Raw genomic sequence first — 24294 nt, forward strand, 5'->3', positions numbered from 1 at the left:
AGTTGTTTATGTTGCCCTAATAAAATTCTATACTGAAAAGTTCAAAATCAAATAGCCTTACTAGGTAAACAGAGAAACCATTTACATTTTACATAAGCCTTTTACAATGTCCAGCTTTTATTCATTGATATATATTTTCTTACTGCTTCTGTTGAAATTTTTTTCAGAATTGAAAAAAATTCTGACACTAACAAAACATTCAATTTTGATACACTTTTGGAATAGTGTTTACTTTTGGTTTGGAAATATTTGTTCTTCATTTTGAAATATTTAAAAGGCATACAATTAAAAGACATTAATTTAATGCAAAATTTATGAAAGCCATATAAAAATTGACTTAAAATATATTCCTTTGAGGAAAAATCAGAAGCAATCATTTTTCCTGTTTTAGTCACAACTTTGATTTCAAAATCTCAAAGCCCTTCTGGAATTGTATATTTATTTTTCTGCACAGTCTAGTTTTCAATAATTTTTTAAATTTCATTCTGTTCTAAGGTAGGTCTTAGAATAGAATGTATTACACTTCACAAGGGCTGCATTTTGAATCATTATTGGAAAGCATAGGTAAGAATTCTGTTGTAGAACTAAATTTCAGTTAACAAGAAATATAAATTGTATTTTAAAACAATAAGCTCATGCTTTCAGGTTGCTTAACAACTACCATAATGTTCTATGTGAAACTCATATTATCAAACATAGCACTTGATAGATTATCACAATAATCAAGAAGATCACACACTTTAAACCCCACTATATATGAAGCATGGTATTCTTATTTCCCCATTTTGCAGAAGGAAAAGACATTGCACAAGACATAAGGGTACCACCAGTCCCTAAAATGCACACAGTTCCTACTGGTAAGTGCATTCATGGTGCTCAGTATCTGGTCCCTCTGCACGTGCCAGAGTGGTGTGGCATCACCTGGACTGGTGTGCCTTCTGAGCACCCTGCCTGAGTGCTTGCATTTCATTTGGAGGGAAACTGCAGCAAGGAGAAGGAGGGAGAGCCCTTGAGTCTCACTTCAACAGTCAGAGAGCATACTTCAGTCAAGTTGTAGGGAAACAACCTGAGGACAAAAAGCTTAAAATCCCTCCTACATCTAGATAATATAACAGGTAACAAAGCCAGGTAGACTGCATACATTCTGCTTTACGTGAAGCATTGTCTGGAGAGCTGTTTGTAAAAATACCATGCTCATTTATGGAGACAGGTAATGAGAACATAACAAAGGGGACAAACTTTTTAGCAGGGCCTGTTGCGATAGGACAAGGGGTAATGGTTTTAAACTAAAAGAGGGTAGATTCAGACTAGATATAAGGAAGAAATTTTTTACAATTAGGGTGGTGAAACACTGGAACAGGTTGCCCAGAGAGGTGGTAGATGCCCCATCCCTGGAAACATTCAAAGTCAGGTCGGATGGGACTCTGAGCAACCTCATCTAGTTGAAGATGTCCCTGCTCATTGCAGGGAGGGTTGGACTAGACAACCTTTAAAGGTCCCTTCCAACCCAAACTATTTTATGATTCTATGTTTCTATGGAAAACAAAGCACTCTACTCAACTGATTAGAAAAAAAATAATACAATGCAACCAGCGTTTATTGTCATGTCCCAGGAGACTTTCTTTTTAACAGTGATGGGTTGCAAAGCAAGGAGTCCACCGCAATGTGCTGCCTGCCTGACAACAGCAGCAGCATCCTGCAGGGACAGGAAAACAAGGCTGAAAAAGGATGGAAGGTTGGACCTGTCCTTGTCCTGCAATCATAGTTACGGGTCAGGAAACCAAAGGGTAATCACAAGTAACTTAATACTAGCTAGTTTCATCTTTATTTAAGAGCTGATGATTGCTTAGCTACCTAAAAGTAAGTGGCATTGTAAGTACTGTGATGATGTTAATTTACACACATGAAAGTTGTTAGTTCTGTAAAGACAAGGGATTAACAGAAAATGTGAGAGAAATCAAAGAGAAAAAAGACCTGCCACATTCTTACTCATATATCACTGCAAGTGACAGCCCATGTTTCAATAACTGCCTTGTAAAACTTGCGATGTATTTAGGATAATATAGCTTTTCATGAAGAATGACTTGCAGAACAATGATCTGGAGCTTCTACAAAGAAATGCATATATTTTAGATGTTTAACATTTGTGCTTTTTCAGCATCACATTGTATAAAAGTACACCTAGATTTCAGCTAGTCCAAAATATCATTACAGGATATAACTCTACTTTTTTATGCTAAAAGAAATGGGCTTTTACTGCATGTTGCACTCAGGACTTAACAGTGCATCACTTAGTATTACTCACTTATTGCTGAAACAGTGGTTAGTGTATTCAAGCCACTTGAGAGATTACTAACAAAACATTATACATGTTAAGTTTGTCTCTCTGACATAGAACCAGATGGAAATGTTGTGAAAATAGTTGTGAAAAGTTAACCTGCCTACAGAGTAATCAATGCTATCAAAATGGAATTCTGTTTCATTACATTTTCATTTCCCAGTTGAAATAAGAGTAAGCAGTTGCATGTGCAATGTATTAGCGTATTATCTTCTTAGCTATAATGCAAATTGCTGTGTTCCAAAAACACTCTGCAAACACACGTCTCATAAAATGTCTGAATCTTTAATAGCAGTACTAACAAAAATGATGAATCACCTCTTAGAATATCATGCATGAATAAAGCAAATATTTTGAAATTTTTAGCTCAAACTTGTAGAGCAATCACACTATCCTCTATGCTTATATTCAGCAAATCATATCTGCTTGAATAATGCACATTTCAGTCCAGAGATATGTGCAAGAAAATCTATCTTCAAAATTCTGTTTGGAAAGGTAATTTCTACCAAATACATGACTATCTGAAAAGCTTTCTAGCTGTGCTACTTTATAATATACTACTAACCTACTTCATATTAGAGATGCAGTCAGCTTCTTAATAGCTTTAATCAGGATCAAGGGATGTCCATGGCAAACTGTCTTGTCATCTTGTGTCCAGGAAAATTATTTACTTGTAAATTCAGTTGTATAATACTGAATTAAATTATTAACTTTATGTGAAATTCCATTCATTTAAAGTATTGTCGTGTTTTAACCCCAGCCAGCAACTAAGCACCACACAGCCACTCACTCACTCTCTCCTGGTGGGAGAATGGGGGAGAGAATCAGAAGAGTAAAAATGAGAAAACTCGTGGGTTGAGATAAAGACAGTTTAATAGGGAAAGCAAAAGCCACACACACAAGCAAAGCAAAGCAAGGAATTCATTCACTACTTCCCATGGGCAGGCAGGTGTTCAGCCATCTCCAGGAAAGCAGGGCACCATCACACGTAATGGTTACTTGGGAAGACAAACTCCATCACTCTGAATGTCCCCCCCTTCCTTCTTCTTCCCCAGCTTTATGTGCTGAGCATGATGTCATATGGCATGGAATAGCCCTTTGGTCAGTTGGGGTCAGCTGTCCCAGCTGTGTCCCCTCCCAACTTCTTGTGCACCCCCAGCCTACTCGCTGGTGAGGTGGAGTGAGGAGCAGAAAAGGCCTTGACTCTGTGTAAACCCTGCTCAGCAATGACGAAAACATCCCTGTGTTATCAACACTGTTTTCAGCACAAATCCAAAACATAGCCTCATACTAGCTACTATGAAGAAAATTAACCCTATCCCAGCCAAAACCAGCACAAATGCATAGATGAAAAATGTACATATCATATTCATCCATACATCATATATAATGATGGTTTATAACACATGCTTGTTGCCCAGCAGTTGCATCATCAAAACTATCATTAAACCAGCTATGTTAAAAATGGTACAAAGCATAAAATTATTCATTTTAGCTATAGTGAAGATGTGTTAAATGAAAATGTTGGGCAGTACATGCAATATGGACACAGAAAATTATAGTGTTGTAACCCAGATTAACATTAATAGAGATTAAATTTCAAGACAAGAACTGTGTCTATTTTGAATTTGTACAGTGTCTAGCTTGACTTACTTATTAAGTAATACCATAATAACAACCATGAAGAATGCATGCTTTTAACATTTTGCTTTTTAAAGTCAATGATGCCTTCTACTACTTTATTATTATTCAGGAAAACAAATTATAACCACTACTTGGAATTATAATAAAGACTACCAAGAACTCACCAGTCTTCCAAGCTTTAGATATGATTGTAAAGATACAATTTTAAAGATGGAAGGGTAAACACTCCATTCACCAAATATGATTTAATGCTGATCAGGTAAAAATCTTGATTTCTATACCACCATAATCACATGATAGAAGTTTAAACTGTTGGTGGTTGTTATTAAGAGATGAGATAAAATTTTCTGTATGATAAGTGTACACAGGCAGTTTGGGTGGGGGGGGTTTTGGCATTACTACAAAGCTTATTGCTGTGGAAATTGCTGCTCATCCTGGGTAGCATATAGTGGGTTTTTTCACTGTTTGGAGAGCTTACAGTCCTTACAGCTTGCTGGCCAGTTTGGATTTCCCCTGCCAGCAGACTGAACCTCTTCTCAACTAATTCTGTGGTTGTGCATATTTTGCTTTATAAGGCACTGTATCATGTTTTTTGCTGTGGGTAAGGATATTCAGGTTTGAGGTCTGTTTTTCTCCTAAGTATTTTCCACAAAGTTCATCTCCAATTTTCCATAAAATGATATAATAGAGGCAATAATGCTTGTATGATACTTGTGAACATAAGAAGTGATGCAGAAAGTAATTACTGTGGAGACAAGATGGACAAACTAAAAGTCATAATTTCCCTAATTGCAACAGTTTCAACCCAAACATTACTTTAGACTTAGTTTTTAGATTTTTAAGAATATCTAATACTCTTCATTCCTCATTTAGCACACAAAATATGTTTGGGACTTTAACACTATATGTTAAGAAGATCATATGTTCTTTCTTTCTTGGCAGGAAAGTGTTCCACTCCCACTCCTATCAACAGCAATGAAAGTAAAACAAATGTTAAAAATGGGGTGAAGCTAATGTTTGCTTTGCTTTGTCTTCTGGTCTGTTTCCAGCCATCTACAATGCATTTCATTCATTCTCAACTTAATGAAACATAAGTTGAAACTAAGATGCATGAGGAATAGTAACTATCAACAATACTAAATAGACAATAAGTACTTTTTTTCTCTTCTGTTGATAAAGACATTTTGTGTGCTTATATCAAATGTAGATGAACACTAGTGGTTGTGTCTGGTTTCTAAATCACCTTCCGTGTCCACCTGGCAGACAACAAATTCATACACAGAAATAGATAAGAAATCAACCACTTTAAACTAAATATAGAGCCTAGAATTCAAAGGGACTTACCACAAATTTATGATCTTTGTAAATGCAAAACATAATGAAATTCAATGTATTGTCTTCTGATTCTTCAATGAAAAATGGGTTATTTAAACAATTATTAAATGTAGGGTATTTTTGGATGACAAAGAAAGTTACCTTCATTAGAATGTGTTGATGCTTCTGAGATTGGAGATAAAAGAGATAAAGCATTTTTAATAAAGATTCAACTCCCAGACGGGTCTAAAATCAATATTTGTGAAATATACACCTAGATAAAATTTTGTTAATATTAATAGGAATTTCAGACATTGTATTATTTTGGCCACCAGAGGTCTCAGAAATTTTTCAGTGAATGCAAATCCAATAATGCAAATGAAGGACTCATACCAGCTGAATAGAAGCATTGAAGAATTTGAATAGAGAGCTTTCAGCTGAGAGCAAGACATCTACACAAGCAAACATTCACAGCAACCAGAACATATTCTGTGTTCTGTTTGCTGAGGAAGGGAAGGGACCATCTTCATTATATCAAAAAAGGGTGAAAGTAGCAGTTAAAAAAAAACCTAGCTGGGTCTGTCAATAGTTGATGGCCATGCTATAGAGATGTTAGAAAGCTACCACTTTTAGGAGAGGTTGACCTTCGAGGTTTCCTGGTCTGAATTATTACCTAATCAGACAAGGGAAACTGGAGCAACTGCTAGGCTAGAAGAAGCAGTGCACATATTTGTTACCTTTTTTAACATCAGACTACAGTGAATACTACCAGCTGTCAACATAAATTACTAGCATAGGGATAAGCCACACATTTATATAAGAGAAATATATATGAACAAAGAAAATTAAGTAGAACCATCTGAATCAGACAACAGGTATGGTGGTAGCATGGCTTTTCCTTCTTCGTGATCTACAGACCCACTGGTATCCATAAAAGATTAGTGATATTACAGGTTTAGGACTTGGTCAAATGGAAGCTCACAGGAAAATTCTTCCCTCCCAGGCAGATTTTACTTCTAGGAACTTCATGAAAAGACACACCTAAAATATTGCCTGTCACCTTTGCAATGGATAGAATGCATCCTTCCCTCAGTCTGCCTTCTTGGTGCATCTTGATGGTGGAACCCCAGGTATGAAAACATATATGAAAGTTGTATAAAAGTTGCAGCAGGCAGCACTCTCCATGCTACTTCTCTATGAGGCCATAACTGCACAAGAGCAAACCTGTGCTTTTCCACTTATTATGCCTATCACATGGTATTTTCTACTGGAGACTTTCAGAAATTACATGGCTAAACAGACCTTTGGTCTGATCTGATAGACCTGTCCAAAGGTTTCATCAGCTATGAGCAATACACATGGATAAATGAAAGTAAAATGTGCTTCTTGAAGGTTGCTTGAACTTTAAGTTAACACATTTATTTTGCTTCTGTAACAGTTAAAAGCATGTGCATTGTCTGCTCCTGTAGCTCAGCTGACGGGTTGCAACTTTAGCTGTAGTATCTTCATCACTGATGTGGGTCCTTAGATAAGAAAGATAAACAAGCCAAAGGAAGATATGCCAGGCACCCAGTTGTGTGTGTAAGACTTCAGACTGTATGTTTTGCTCTATTTATAATGTCATTAAGTTTAGTTTATTCAAAACATGAGCTAGATAGTTGAGGCTTGTGGCAAGTATAATGAGTTTCCTATCAAACTGATTTTTCTCATAATACTATAAATATATTATAAACCTATATAAATAATATATAATACAAACATATTTAAAATAAATAACAATACATAGAAATGGCTAAATTTAAAAATAAATTATTAAATGACATATATTTAAATATAAAGTAAATAATAAAGAAAATTAAATTATAAATAAATATATATTATTTTTTATTACCAGCCTCATTGCATTATCTTTCCTATGGATGTTTTCCTCTATTGTCCAGGAATCTTTCTTTGTGACATCAGTGGATACCCACACTATGTTAAATTCTTCTTATAGCTGCCTTTATCAACTTAGCTTTCACTAAGCTCAAATGTCCAGCTCATGCAAATGAATTAATTATAACTGTAATGTATTTTGGAGTACTCCGAAGTGTGAATGGGAATAGAAAGTTTATCAATTTTTCTTCCTCATGATGAATGCAACCTAAATAGCACTAAATCCTACGAGAATTTTCCAAGTTTCAGCATTATCCTCAACCTTGGAATTTTTAGCTTTCTGTGATGCAATTGGTTTTTAAAACTGAAATCATTTACAAAGCTGATCTTTGTAATCAGCTATACCTTTTGGAAGCTGAGGCTTATTGAAGCAGTCTATGCATTACAGTTCCATACAAAATCACTAGGAAAGTTTCCACTGTCTTTGTTAGGTGAGCTACGCTATAAGGTTACTGTTACATTGTTTGGCCACTACATGTTTTATGAAAATTCAAAGTTGCCTACTAAGTAACTGAAGTTTATTATTTATAGCATATTCCACTGAAAATAAATTAGAGTTAAAAAAAGACAGAACAATACATAGTATGAGATACCTGACTACATGCTGTGCTTAATGAACAGCACATTCAAATCAAATAGCAAGAGCACGCACAAGACAGTAAGGGGAGTATGAAATTTCTTCATTACACAGATTAGACTCAAAGACAAAACAGGAAAGTTGCATTTCTCCTTCGGAAATATAACATCTTCCAGATCATAAGGTCATTCATTCCTCTCTAAAACTGTTTCTATTTATCATTATACATTTTCTTTAGGTCAGACTTTTAGTCTGACTTTTCTATTGAATGTTCTAAAAATTTCCCCGAAATTCTACTGAAAATCACTTATCTGTAAATCTCTGCAACCTTGCTTTTTTCTTTCCTTAAAAGCAGATCTGATGTTTGACCTGTTGGCATCCTTTGAGACCTTATCTCTCATCCGCATACTCTTTAAAATAATTGCTAATAGTGCTAGTACCTTTCTGCTGCCTGCTTTATTATTCTGAGGTGAACGGGACTGGAACTGAAATTGAATGAAGTATGTTCATGTCACCTAATGGTTCCTTACCTTTTCTCTTCCTGATTTTACCCTGTGACCTTTTTTACTAACTGTTATGTATCTTGCTTTGTGAAGATTTAAAAACAAAAGCATTTCAGTTTTGTCTTTCTTACTGATAATATTCTCTGTAGGCATTAGACACAGTCATTCTGATATTTCTTTCTATTCTGTAGGTATTTTGAACATTTTTGGTGGTTTATTAATATAAATTAAAAGCTAACAAATATTTTTACTTGTATTCTCTATATACACTTATAATTCAGAGGTTAGTTTTCAATCTTCCTTTTTTTTCTTCCCCCCTCCCTCCCCCCCATTTTATTAAAAAGATACAAGTTGTTTTTCCAGATGCTTTTGGCAGTTTTCCATGGACTTCAAATATAACCTGTTGTGACTAGGTTATAGTCACAGGTTAATATTACAAAATATTAATATTACACAATATTATTCACAATGTACTGAATTAGACCATTAAAAGGTTTCTGAAAGCAAATTAAACTTTTTGAGATAAATAATTTAATTCATCACATTTTATGAGAAGAAGACTGAAACAAAGGATACGAGCTACCAGAGTATTTAGAAGCTTTATTGGAAAAGGAATGTTAAAAAAAAAAAGTTGTACATTTTTATAAAATGAATTCAACACTGATAGCTATAACATAGGAAGGACTAGAAAATCTGTTTTTTCCAAAGTGACTGTTTCTCCGATTATCTGCTTTAGCTAGAGAGTACAAACATGCTGAGGTTGACTGTGCAAAATGTGTTAGTATTTCATATAATCATGCTTTATCCAAGAAAGATTTAATGAAAGAATGTACAAAATATTAAAAGATACACAGGATTCATCTACAAAAAGGCTACCACTGAGTACTACTGGGTAGTAAAACAAGAATAAAAAATCATAGCCTGTTGACCAGAAAATAATAATTTTAAACCCTTCTGCTAAGTGGTAGATCACTGAACTGCATTTGCAGATTTCCGAACAGCTAGCATTCACTATGATGATAGTACAAGATGATGATGGCTTAGCCCAGCCCTCAGGATTTTTGTAGTATCCATTTAGGAAATTACTTGTCTCCTTACCCTTGACAGTGGGACAAGGGCCAGGAAAGCTGCAGAGCAGGATAAAAGCAGATTTGGGCTCTTAGCTTCTGGAAGCGTCTCTTTTGATTAAGGTTCTCAATGCAGTTCATTGTTGACTTGTAACACAGACGATGCAATTCAATTCACAGATGAAGACATCTACCTCAGATTCCTGCCCTGCTGACACTTAAATTCTGTGTCTTTGTCTGTGATTTGAATCACTCCCAGACTGTCTACCTTTCAAATACACCACTTAGAAAGTCTATATTGATATCCTTGGGAGTAAGATCTTATGGTAAAGGAACAAGTGTAGTATCATGGGGAAATCTGAAGTGTCCTCAAAGGAATGTATGATTTTGTATCTGGAAAGAAATCTAACCTAGATGAAGATGGATGTATAAATTCAGAGGCAAGACCTGAAGCATAGGTGGAATTTTTGTCTGGACTTGCTTTTGCTTTGGCAACATGGCAAGCCAACTAGAATCACTCCACTGCAGAGAAAAATAGATGCGGTAAATTAGCATCTGGTTTCATATATAAGTTCCACAGAGGAAAGAAGTTAAAACCAAACAAAAAAAACCACAAACCAAGGAAATGAAGACCCAGAAAAGACCAAACTAGAGACAGAAGGTTAGCAAATTTCCCTTTCATTCTTAAAAGACAGGTGAGTGTCAGAACCATCCTGCCATCCTCTTCCATAATAGAAAACCACTTTCTCCATTCCAGAAGCAAAATGGCTAGGAAGCTTTTAGTGTCTGACAGCTTTAAGGTGGTAAAGAGTCCAGGTGTCTTGGTAATACATGTGAGAGACGAGCAACGCAACAGCTTCTCCAAACAAAACATCTGTCCAAAACATCACAAAAGGAAACTCATGAAGTTTTGGAACTCTGATGTTGGAATAACTTATTTTAAATGCAATGTAGTCCTTAATTTTGATGTGGGAAAAATGCTCACTCTGTATTAGTTTGATCTATAACTGATGTTAGTGATTCAGTGAGTGATAGCTATTCCCAGTGACTAATTAATTTCAGATTTATGGAATGCTTTTCTTCACAGGAAGAAATCTAGTCGAAATTTTAAAATATTCAGCTAATCATTAATTCAGTGCCATCTGTTCATAATTCAGCTGCAACTGCAATATTTATAATCCTAAGAACAACCTAAGGAAAAAGAAGGTATTTTCAGATATATATTTATTTATTATAGAAATTTTAAAAGTCCATATTAAATATACCATTAAATGTCCTATACATGCTTGAGACAAATTACACCAAAACAGCTCTGCCCATCTACAAATGGCACAATTAAACATCTCTAGTATTAGCATAATATGGAATTTGAAACTCCATACTGTTACAAATGGAGGCAAAATAATTAAAAGGTAAATAAACATAATTATCTTGATAAATAAGCAAAACAAACTAGCTATGTTCTAGTTATGGATATTAACTGGTATTTTCCAATGTGTTATTAGAGTTTCAATGTTATACACTGAAGTTAGTTTTTGAACTGCATATTTTTATAGGACTCAGACAAAGCAGTGCAATAAATAGAAAGTAAACTTCGACATTAGTGTTTTTAAAAACACACAATAATTGTAACATAACAGTGAGATGCAATTCCTAATAGTCTAAAGACATGCAAGAGGAAATTCTAGAAAATAGAAGGGTTTTAATTTATTTTTTAATACTAGTCATCTAATCTATATGAACTAGAACTTGTGATCTAAGAGGTTCATGATCTTGCATAGACAAATAATTTTCATGGACAAACAGACAAATGTTTCCGAGTGTGACTATCCACTTGCAAAAATCTCTTTCATATACAGAAACAGGCTAATTTCCCATAGCTGGCTCAGTAAGATAACTGATAGAACTCAGGCTTTTTAAAGATAACTTAGCTGAATAAAGACTAATTCTACAATCAAATTACTTCTCACCAGTATTTTTGATAAATCTCTTTGCTGTTACCTCAACCTCTTTAACAGCAGCAGCATGCTGTTGAGTTTCTTCTTTCAAGTGTTCTCTGTAGCTCTGAAGTAAAGGAGAACATCAGAAAGATCTCAATGCTCTTCTCTTTTTTTTTAAATTATGTTTGTATTTAATGAAGTTAAAAAAACAGCTTCTCAATTATTTGCCCTTATTTTGTCCTTCACCTAAGCCATCCCTATTAGAATAATATATTCTTACCAATATTAATGAGCTGTCTGAACATCAGGAAAAAAAAAGGGGTAAAAATAAAATCTTAATATCCTGTCAGGGACTTGCTAAATGGCCAGCTGCTGTAGGTAATTTAATAATGCTTAGCACCCAGCAGCAGCCTTGTGAATGTCACAATGCATCCATAGCACCTGTTTGTGCAGTTAAATTAAGTATTAGCAGTTGATAACGTTAAAGACAAAGAATTAGAACCATCTTTTGAAGATGTATGCTGTATCCCTCGAAACCTACTTAAACACCTCAGGATGATGTCTATTTCTTTGACTTTTGGGATGTTCCTCCTACAAAAGGAAATCACTTCTCCTTCCTTGCTCTGAACATTTGGGTAGTAGTTATGCTGTCTGTATTGGCCAACAGCGTGTGGGTAACAACAGCAGGACAGATGGCAATGGATTAATGTTTAAACACTAACACTTCTGTATCACCATGCAAACCACTAGTGACCTCTTCCCACTCAGACTCTACTTCTACCATTAAATCCGACCACTGCTTGTAGTTCCATGTCCTCTGGTATGGTATGGGGAAAAAAAAAGTAATATGTTTTAATATTGAGGATAAAAGATTTGAAAATTGAAACAGAATATCCTTTTTCCTAGTTCTCAGTGCCAATTTTCCAGAAATGGTGGAAACATCCAGACTTGCATTTAAAATACAATGAAGTAAAATAAAAAGCCTATAAAGCAGAAAAGTAAGCGGAGGATGGCTGTACCACTGGCAAAATAGCCGTTGATAACTGAAATTCTACTTCAGCGTATGTCCAGTCTCACTACAGATGCTCTGGAGTCAAAGTTAGCATTGAGATGAAATACTAAGGCACCAAGCTGAGGCTCATACCGAGCGTATCAGCTTCCTCTCCCCCCCAGCCATTGCCTGGAAAACACTGATTTAGTGTTCCCTTTCATCCTTTTCCCATCATCTCTAAAGTGACAGTGGGTATAGAACATTAACTATTGCCCTCTCATGAGAAAAGAGGCCTGCGCCTGCTGCTTTTCCGAAGGTTATCCGGTGGGAAGCCAGCACACAGCCAGTCCTCTGTGTGCTTGGCTATTCCTGCCAGCACCAGCTGTCTGCAGCTGGGACCTGAGGCTTCACTTGAAGCCTGGCTTCCAGCAGGCTGCCTGAGGAAGACCTCTTACTTGTCACTCTTCCTCCCCTCCATGAATTTATTCTGTACCCCTCCAAAAGAATCATAGAATCATAGAATATCTCAAGTTGGAAAGAACCCATAAGGATCATCGAGTCCAACTTCCTACTCCTCACAGGACTACCTAAAACTGAACCATATGACTGAGATCATTGTGCAGATGCTCCTTGAACTCTTACAGGCTTGGTGCTGTGACAACTTCCCTGGGGAACCATGTTCCAGTGACCAACCACTCTCTCAGTGAAAAGCCTTTTCCTAATGTCCAATCTGAACTTCCTCTGATGCAGCTTCGTACCTTTTCCATGTGTAAAAGAAAAAAATGTCCAATTTCATAACAGCAGCTCAACGAAAATTAAGATTTATAGTGAATATATACAAGAAAATTGGAGCAGTTGCAGAAGAAAAAAAGAAAGCACACTGCCCAGTAGCTGCATACACCTTGGAGGATTTCGAAAGTCCAAACTTAAGAATGCATATTCTGACTTTGAAAAGGCATCTTTTCCTCCATGTGCTTCTCCTTTCCAAACCAGCTCTAGATTATGGAAGGAAAAACACATTGAAAAACAGGTACTGGACCTCAAAATTCCTTACAAACATAGATGATGAATAAACTTAGAAAAAGAGAGAGAAAATAAGCTGCATGTATTTTGTCTGTGCTACAAATATTATGGACAGAAGTATCAGACTAGTTATAAAAGTACAAAGTATGTTTTTCTTTTTGTCTGTCAGTTACAGACAACAAAAGGTGCTCTTCACGTTAGATCAATACAATTTCAGATAGGAACTAACACAAGCTGTACCTTGTATCCGAGGCAGAAATAGTCTTCCTGAGCTCAGACTGAGGGAAAGAAAAAGAAAAGGAGAAAAGTTGGATCAAGACTCAAATGTCGAAAACTTTTAGAGTCTGATGAAGGCAGAAAGAAGAAAAAAATATACTGAATGCAGAAATAAGAGGAAGAGGTCTCAAGACCCCAGCTCCGGAAGTACTGATGTAGTGCTTAAATAATTTAACAAAAAGTTATTAAGATTCAAAGACGATTATGTATAACACACTAGTGAGGATGACAAATTTTAAAGCAAGGAATCTTATATCCACAGCATAGACCTTCTTTGCTACTTGTTTAGAACCAACAGTGCACAAGCACTCTCACCCCTGAAATAACCACACAGAAATTGCACAGAATTAAATTATTGCCCTACTGCTGCTTGCATTTGTGTTTATCCATAGGGGAATTTTTAATTCTTGACATATCAACTGACACAATAAGCTCTTGTATTTCAGGAAGGAGGTTTCAGGTTAAATAATGGCCATACCTACCAGAAAGAATTACCACTTGGTCCTAATAAGTGACAGAGAAATAGCTTACTACTCTTTATTATTATAGTATGATTTTCATGTGGCAATTTGTAAGGGAGATGTAAGATATATTTTACACCATAGGGTATTTCAATTAGTAAACAGCAATGTAGTGTTATGTCTGCACATAACATATAATAAGAGTATCATAAAGATATGAAAGATATTGCTCAAAAATTGAAAATGTACCTAAATGATTAAAAGCAATCTGAAGTACTGCGTAAAGTTTCTCTCTCTTTCAAAGAGATCTTGTTACCCAAGCACAAAGTGGAGTGCTTTGGTTGATGATACCAAGTATATTTAATAGTTTTACGAGTTAATTATGTAACGGATGCATTAAAAAGTATTATTTTTAAATCCAGTTAATTCAAGGGCTAGTCACAAGAGCCTAAGTTCACCACTGCTGAATGTCAAATGTACATATGCAGATTAACACAGGGAATGATGCAACTAATGTACAAGTGAAATAGAAGGAAAAACTAGAAAAGAGTTGTTTGCAACTGTTTTTTACTAGTCCATTAACTATTACTGCTTCTTGATACAGAATCAAAACAAACAAGTCAAGAGACTTTCTACTACTGGAAAATGACTTAAATAGAGAATTGCAAGAGAAATATGGATGAATTTCAAATAAATAACATGTTAATTTTTAAAAGGCTACTTTGGCAGACCCATCAAAGTGCTGGCAAAGAGGCTGAAGTTTTGACCAGTTTTCAGAGCTTCACATTTTCCTAATACTGCACTTCAAGATAATTAATTAATGGGATTAGATTCTCATGATAGCTTAGGCAAAGTCATTAAGAGTATATCTGAATATATTTTACGTGAGCTCCTATTACAAAACCTGTTATAGCGCAGATGGTTTGTAAAAAGACTTTTCCAGGGACTAGACAGACAGAAACAGAGGCAACATCACATTGCACTGTAAATTATGAGAAAGGATGAGACTCAGATTCCAGCTGGACATTTCAACTGTTATGAGCAACATGGCTCACTTTCTGCCTGCCTCTTGGCTCATTGCACGTGCTTTGCCAGGAGGAGATGTAAAGCCATATGGCCTCTCAGGCACCACTCCATTGTACCTTCTGCAGTGATTCCTGAAGCTGAAAGGTCCTTTAACTCTGCAGTCAAGTACAAGGTAGCTAACCTGTACTTGGAAAGGGCAAGTTATCTCACATTTACCTCTGTTCAAAAGATCTGACAATGGATTTGTACCACAAACTAGCAGATGAGCTGTATTTTCAACTTCTGATAATTTGTTTATATTCCTATACCTGGAGAGTGTTTAGCTGGTTACAAAACTTTGGTAAGAAACATTGTACTGTAAAATTTGTATACTCAGAATGTATAATATTTTGCTGTGTAAGTTGCATAAATATTCTCTGAATCGACAAGTGACTGACTTTATAACAAGGGAAAACATTAGGCAACAGTAACTTTCAATATAAAATTCCATTTAAGGTGCAAAAACTTCTGAACAAATGTAAGCAATGCAAGTAATTTAGCACAGAAATTAGAAAATCTGTGGTCATTTTTTGGATTAGAAAAGGAAGAGGGAGTGAATTAACTGTAAATTAAAAGCCTTTGCTACAATGAGAAGAGCCTGATTAATGACAAAATGCCCCAAAATAAGATTTTAAGCTATTACATATTCAGTCTGAAGTTCAATATGAAATACTTCTGTTTGTACATCACTGCAAAAGCTGGACTATTAATTCATCTAGATATGGTAGAAGTGAATTGCCTGAATTTCTGATTTCCACACATTAAAGTGGTTTTAAGGACCACATTTTTTTTTTTTTTCAGTCTGTATTTTAGTTAAGGGATACAAATTCAGAGAACATTGAGAAATGGATAAATCATTTATTTTACTTTGGTTTTGCAACATGTCTTCTTAACAATATTCATAGTCCTACTGCGCCACAGTGGTTACAGGAGCAATTGCTTTAATATGAAAATTAAACTAGCAGAATGTTTAATATATTTTAGATTTTTGAAATTTCACTGTAGTTTGAGACTTCAGGTAGGCAAACCTTCCTGTAAGGACAAGGAGAAAGGCTTTATTTTACATGTTCCTGACAATTAAGTTCTGATCCATATTTGCCCAGTTGAAGGGTAGAAGCAGCTAATGGAGGGATTGTAAAACAACATCATCCCTTGTCTCCCCAGCACGCTACTATCGATAATACAAGAAAAAACATACAGATAAGAGAGAGAGGAGTTGAGCCCTTTTGTTCCCTTTTCCTACTGTGAGGAAAGGGTATATATGTATGACTGCTCTGAAACTACCTTCTTCCTGCAACACTTAGGAGAAAGGACCTTACATTTGAGGTTATTATGTATGTAAAAAAGATTAACAAATACAGAGACATTTCTCATCCATTGTTACTTAAGCATGTTTTTACTTCCATTGCCTTTAATAGGCACTTAGTTCAAGTTCATAATAATCTTAAATAAGTAAATGTCTGACAATAGATATCAAAGATTTAGAGCCACATGTGCACACATATTACTACAAGTTCTACCACGAGTAATTCTAAAAGGGAGAATGCTTGAAATGTTGTCTCTTGCTTCAGATCTTCTTTGATGTTTAGACCAAACTACAATCAAATGGACTGAGGTATTTGCAACGGAAACATCATAAGCAACATTTAGGTAATGAGTTACCTTGATCACCTCGGAAGTGAAGAGGTAGCAGGATGTGTTACCTGGTAAGGTATCAGTAGATATAGGCACAGGCGATTGGCATATGTGGTCTAGTTAAGAATGATGAAGGGGACTATTTCCACTCCCACAAGGTTACATACCTCTAGTTTTTAATGTCCAATAATTTCTGCACAATACCCCATGTACTCTTGGTGGAACACAGCAAGTAAGCAAGCACATTTTTAAGAAAAAAAAATCTTAAATACATAACAAAATTTTGTGGTAAGTGCATGGAAACTTTCGTCAAGTTTGACAAGGTATTTGAATAGCTATATGTTTTAGTACTGTTATCAGCCTTTACCAGTGCTGTAATTGAAAATTATACATCTGCCTGCTATTTTGAAAAGGCAATTTCAAGTGTAATATAACTTTCATTGGTATTCAAATAATTTTTCTCAACTCGCACGGCCGTAGAGATCTCAATAAGTAGAGCTACAGGTTCAGGAGCTCTCTAAAGCTGTGACGTGTACAGCTCTGGACCTCTATGTGATTTATGATTCTGTCCTAAAGAGCCCAAATCTTAGAAAAAATGAAGTGGACATTTATCTGTACGTCATATTCTTAAAAGGTTTCCAATATCCCCAGGGATCTTTATGAATGGAAAAGAGTCAAGCAGTAGCAGAAATACCTGTCAGAAGCAATTATTGCAGCAAGGAAAAACAAACAAACCAACCAACCAACCACCTGTCCTGGTTTCAGCTCAGATAAAGTTAATCTTCTTCCTAGTAGCTGATATAGTGCTGTGTTTTGGATTTAGTATGAGAATAATGTTGATGACTGTCATGGTTTAGCCCCAGCTGGCAACTAAGCACCACACAGCTGCTCTCTCACTCCCCCCCGGTGGGATGGGGGAGAGAATCGGAAGAGCAAAAGTAAGAAAACTCGTGGGTTGAGATAAGAACAGTTTAATAATTGGAACAAAATAATAATAATAATAATAATGAATTATAATGAGAAGGAATACAATGAGAGAGAGAAAGAGGAACAAAACCCAAGGGAGGGAAAGAAAAGGGAAAGAAAAAAAATTAATAAAATAAAATAAAATTATACAACCGCTCACCACCCGCCGACCGACGCCCAGCCAGTCCCCGAGCAGCGATCGCAACCCCCCGGCCAACTCCCCCAGTTTATATACTGGGCATGACATCATATGGTATGGAATAGCCCTTTGGTCAGTTTGGATCAACTATCCTGGCTGTGCCCCCTCCCATTTCTTGGGCACCTGGCAGAGCATGGGAAGCTGGGGGAAAAAAAAAAAAAGAAAGGTCCTTGACCAATGTAAATACCGCTTAGCGACAGCCAAAACATCAGCGTGTTATCAATATCATTCTTATACTAAAATCCAAAGCATCGCACTATACCAGCTACTAGGAAGAAAATTAACTCTATCCCAGCCGAAACCAGGACAATAACACACTGGTGGTTTAGTTGTTGCTAAGTAATGTTTACACTGGTCAAGGACTTTTCAGCTCCCCATCCTCTGCCAGGTGCACAAGAAGCTGGGAGGGAGCACAGTCAGGATAGTTGATCCAAACTGGCCAAAGGGCTATTCCATACCATATGACGTCATGCTCAGTATAGAAACTGGGGGGAGTTGGCCAGGGGGCAGCGATCGCTGCTTGGGGACTGGCTGGGTGTCTGTCAGTGGGTGGTGAGCAGTTGCATCACTTTTTTTGTTTTTTCTTGGGTTTCGTTCCTCTTTCTCTCCCTCTCTTGTTATTTTCCTTTTCATTACAATTTATTATCATTATTATTATCTTTATTTTATTTTATTTCAATTATTAAACTGTTCTTATCTCAGCCCACGAATTTTCTTACTTCTGCTTTTCCGATTCTCTCCTCCATCCCACTGGGAGGGGGGAGGGTGAGCGAGCGGCTGCTTGGTGCTTAGTTGCCAACTGAGGCTAAACCACAACACTACCTCATGAAAAAATGAGAAAGTTGGCAAAGTAATAGTCAAATATGAAGATGATGTTATGGTAAGTATACATGGGGGCTTCAATTGTCTCCTTTCAGCCATACTTAATTTTGATCCCTTTAGCACTTGTCAGCCTAATGTCCTCCACAAAAACAGGCAGAGGTATATATGATCTGTGCAGACAGCATGGAGACAACATACTTGGTTTGAGGTGAGCAACTGTTGTGCATTTCTAAGATTGGCAGAATATTAGTAGAACTTTTTACATATAGCTTTAAACTATGCAAACATTGACTAAACAGAGAGAAAAGGTTATATCAAGGTAATTCAGTAGAATGCATAATGCAAAGGATATTGCTAAGTAACAGGAGGGGAGAGATGTGATTACTTTTCCTTATCTAGCTTAGATACAAAAATCAATGAATGATCATCTTTACATCTTTATTCTGTAGATATCCTTTATGTCTGTGCTATATCTGCTCTGTTGGTCTTAAATGGCATGTCTAAAAACTGAAGGCTGTTGAGTCCTTTTGGAGATCCAGATACAAACTTTGCAGTTTCCTGACCATGTCTCACAAATAGACCAAAACACAAAACAACATTTCTAGATCAGATGGTATAGATCCCAGCAGAAAGCATTTCTTCACCTGTGACTTTCACTCCTTCCAGTTTTCAGTGTCAACATAAATACATTGTACTCTAATAATGGATGCACCTTTGCTATAGTAAGACCTGGAGCCATGACTTGGCTTTACACTATTTAAACATGTAACCACTGAATCATCCAGTATTCTTAGATACCTTTTTTTTTAATATACTTTTCCTTCACTCCTTCTAGATTAGGATGTGCTCCAAGATGTCTTAATGATGCACTTTACAGAAGTATTTTGTCTTCTGTAGTCACTCACAGAACTGAGTACCTGTTATCAAGAGTTTCATTGGAGTTTTTCCCTCTCCCTGGGTGACCATATAGTCTTCTTCCTCCCAGCCCTATCCCCATTTCTTTACACTAATCTATCTTCCATTAGAGGTTTAATTAGAAGCTCTTAAGGCTGTCTTAGTCTTGCATGGCACAATTCCAAATACCACACAATAAATTTTTAGTTGTCCTAAAATTTGACATGACCAATGACAGCAATTTGAACCTCAAAGACAAGAGACCAGCCTATTTATTGCCTTGTAACATCACTTACGTCCTGTGAAATACAGATAAAATGCCAATGATAGCACATGTATAGGAAGTGCATTATCATCCACCTGAATGCACGGGCATCCTTCTTTTTTTTCAGAATGCTCCTGCCACGTATATAAATGTGTATTATTATTATTATTATTATTATTATTCAACTTTTTAAATAAGTTAACAGATAAGAATATTTCAAAGTTGTTAACTAGATAATTTTTTCCCCAAAGCATAATAGTTTACTTTTTCTGTAGTTTAAAGATATTTCTCCTCAATGCTTCCTCCACTGTTTATTTTCATCCCTTTCACTGGGCAGCCACACATACAGCTGCTTCAGCATGCAGCACCAGTGAAGAGACAAAGAGTATTTCTGAAGAAGGCAGGGACTTTCCAGAGCATATTTACAGCTAACAGGAAAAAATATTTCCTGATGGCAGCAAACCTGGTATAGGAAAGTCCCCTCCCCTTATCTCAGCAGATGTTTCCATGCTTTTACCTACACAAAAATCAAGAATTTTCTTTATCTGCTCTACCTTACACAACAAAAATTTTTGGAAGGGAGGGCAGGAATTGACTTTTAGGTGCCTGTTCATTTCTTTGATTTCCAATAGTAGAATGTTCAGGCTTTTACTGATTATACTGGTAGTTATGAGTACCTATACTAAGTAAGAAATATTAAATAATAAATAAGAAAATAAGGAATATTTTAATATATATTCAATACTGTATGAGAAATTTCTAAAAAATAAAGAAGCAGATATTTATATGAATATAGGAAACAATAAAGACCATGTCAGCATTATGAAAGAGAAGAGGAAGACAAAGAATAAGAAATAATGTAAAGACAATATTGCAATATAGCAAACTTCCACTCTCCAGACACTCTGCACCAGCAGCTCACCATGAAGCTTACAGGTCTTCACTCTAATGATGGTAATGTAAGAACACATGTTTTCTTCAGGCCTTTATGTTTTTAGAATATTAACCTCTAGTGTGATGCCTTTAAGTAGGTCAGTCTCAATACACTCACATATATTTTCAGTGCTGGATTCACTTAGCAGGAATGGTGTCAGCAAACAGAATATCATATCTGTTTCAGCCAGTGTGAATGTTTGCCATGGGCAACTCACCTTTTAGCAATTACTAGCTGAAGTGGAAGGTTTTAATAATACAGCTACTAGACGAAACAGAACTGCATTCCATAAACACACTGGGCAAGTACAATATGGCTAGAACAGGTGTTAGCTTAATTTTCCTCATCTGTGTCTGCTAGCAAGTCTGGTTACCTTTGCACACTCATTTGATGTGGTCATTCAGGGAAATCAGTGCAGATGGTGTGTCACTCTGTATGCACTTGCCAAAAATTTTTTACAACATGAAGCCACTGCCTCCAGCCAGTATGAAAGCTCTGTGTAGATTATAACTAGAGTTTAACTTAAAACTATTTGTGAGCATATCCTCGGCACGTGAGGAAAAAGAGTGGATAAAACACAGCTTAATCCAGAAGTAAAGTGAGAAAAATGAAAAGACACGGAGTCTAAGGGGTGTGTCCTCAAGTTTATATATACATTAGTATCTTACATATATATGTTTGTATATTTTTCATCCCATTTCCAGTCAATATACATTGTTTTCTAACAGATCTAGAACATTACTTTATACTGTTTTTTTTGGCCAATATTCTTAAAAAGCAATGAATATCTTCAGTACTGTCCTAGTACTGAAAACAGGAAAAATATTACTTCATATTTACTAACACAATAAGTATGATTTGTGCTAAAAATGCAGTATAACATGGTAAAATTAATAAAAGCAGGGAAAAATAGATGAAAAGTGGAACAGATAAGTAGAGGATTTTTTATGTCCATTTAATTTGGAACTTTGATTTGCTATATTTTATACTTTGTAAAATATCAGACACCATTTTAACGAATGACTGGCAGTATTATTACTTTCCATTTAAATTTTGTAGTAACTAGGAAAGCATTTGGATTTTTGTTTGTTCTGTTTTTTCATTCTGTTACTCCAACTGTTTTCAGGATATATGCTGATACAAATACATTGCAAGAGTAATGGTGACAAACCAAATCCCACTGAAGTAATGGAAGACTGACAGAACTTGTAAGAAAATGATGGTTATCTTCTCACTGAAATTGTTGTTGAAACAAGTTTTGCTGGGGTTGGTTTTTTTTTAGTTTGTTTTGTTACAGCTATCTCAAAAATAATCAATTTTCATTAAGCTGTTTTAACTATTTTGAGGAATATCTACTTTCTCTGCCTTCAGCTAATGCTGAATCATGCTCTTATGATCCATTGTATGCATTGGTTTTTATTTGAGTATGCTGATGAGATTTTTTTCTGACTATTCACCAATATTTTATCTTCAATGTTAATTAATGAAACCTACTCATAAAGCTAAACTGATATACATAACAGTCAATAAAGAACACTCACCTACTGTCAGTTGTCCAGTTAACTGTCCCATGTGATTTCTTGCATTCACTGTTACATTTCTGTCAGACTGTAAGACCAGTGGGCTATCCTGGGAAACATGTATGAGACAATAAATGAGAGAACAAAAAATTGAGGTAGAATTAAGCTAGAACTAAATATAAACATGCATGCTGAGAGGGGAGTTGCGTCAAATACAATAGCCTTTTCAATAATTTCATAAAATATTTTACAAGTCAAATTTTTATATAAAAGAATAACAAGAATACTATTTTAAGCTTAAAACCTTTGTGCATAGAATCCCTGCTTTAGAGACCAGAGTTGAACTTATTTCATATAAACTGGGCTTTATTTCCTGATAATATTAGGAAGTTACAAATTCATAAGGCCTTAACACAAACCTGTTTCGTTAGCCTTTTCCATATATTGCTAACATATACTTTTCTAACTACCTAACCAACACTATACTACATTATTCTATTAATCTGTACAACCTATAGTATTTGGATTGCACTTACTAAAACCTTACAAACAGTGTCATGCATTTCTTCGAAGGTAAAAGGTATCATTATTCTCAAAAAGCAAAGAAAGAGAGCACTGGAAGGTGAGGTCATATAACAGACAACCCTGACCCACCACCAATAGTACCTGACAGGTACTATTAGTGATCAAGCTGACATAGCACAAAGACAAACACTGTATGATGTTAAGTATGGTCTTAACATTCTTGGAGTCAGTTTGCAGCATGACTACATTGCTATGAGCATCCTACTAGGTTTAAGCTTTTGAATAATGTTTACATATATATGCGTAGGCGTATCCTGTGTCCAAAGCCAGCTTAAGGAATCTCAGAAATGAAGACAGAATTGAATTTTGCTTTTTGAAGAACAAGGAGCCAGATCAACTCTTCCAGGGGAAGGACAGATGCATGGGAAAAGGGAAGAGCTTCAACAGAGAGCCAAGAGAAACGCAGCCTAAAAAACCCAGAGCATACTGATCATGCTGTCATTGGAGGGGGTGAGTGCATGAGGGGAGGGAAAAGTGGCTGCTGCTGCTGCAGAGAGGCACTTTCCTCCCCAGAATCACCTGCTACCACACTGTTCTTCCCCTGAAGCTTGCAGTGAGACCATGGGTACATTAATGCTTCTGGCAGTTTGCTAGCACTTACCTATGCTTAGGTAAGTTTATCCAACACCAGTAGACACCTCGCAGAAACAGCTGGGAAAGTGCCTTAGGTAAGAATGACTAAGGGCTAGGAAAATATTTCTGAGAATTATTATATACTCATTTTATTCTTAGATTCTTCCCTGGGCATCCATTATTGGTCATTCCTGGATTGAGCATATTAGGTTAGTTAGACTTCTTGTGTGTGTGTTTTTGTGTCACTTAGTATATTAGTTCTTCCTATTCTTGAATGTTTTTTAAGAAGAGAACAAAAGGAGTTAAGGAGCCATATATAAAGTTTTATTTTTACCTGAATGATGTATTAAGTTTGCACTTAAATTTTCTGTACTTTACAATCCTTTCCTTTGAATCCAGGGCTTTCCTCTACAAGAAACACTCTTCCCAGTTGTTTTCACTGTGATTATTAACTTTAAACGATACTCAGGTCCTTGGGAAGTCTGAAATTATTCTGAGCTAGTTTCTAAGAGTTCAGGTGTGCTTCATCTCTCACCAGACCATGCTATGACCTCTGTAACATCCTGCAAATTAGCTCTGCATCACTAAATCTGGCAGATGAAAGTTGCTGTTTAGCTTGTCCATCTTTCTAGATAAAAAGCTATAATTATCAGTGAGACACTGTGTTCAGTGTGACTGGTTTGAGCTAAACATGTGGTGCAATCAAGGGAGCTCCTGGCAACAAAAGCAGCTGCTAAGGACTTTTTTCTCAACACTTGATTTGATTT

The 24294-nt window shown here is 36.0% G+C and overlaps 1 protein-coding gene across 2 annotated transcripts in view; it reads right to left on the reverse strand.

The window, feature by feature from the left end:
* SGCZ (sarcoglycan zeta) overlaps positions 1-24294 on the reverse strand; it is a 234771-nt gene that overhangs the window by 53302 nt on the left and 157175 nt on the right. For both annotated transcript variants that reach the window (XM_072862143.1, XM_072862142.1), the window contains exon 3: positions 22391-22478. In XM_072862143.1, the coding sequence (XP_072718244.1) occupies positions 22391-22478 (88 nt within the window). The remainder of the gene's footprint in view (positions 1-22390; positions 22479-24294) is intronic.

Source organism: Ciconia boyciana, chromosome 5 (genome assembly GCF_034638445.1).
Source record: "Ciconia boyciana chromosome 5, ASM3463844v1, whole genome shotgun sequence".
NCBI lineage: Eukaryota > Metazoa > Chordata > Aves > Ciconiiformes > Ciconiidae > Ciconia > Ciconia boyciana.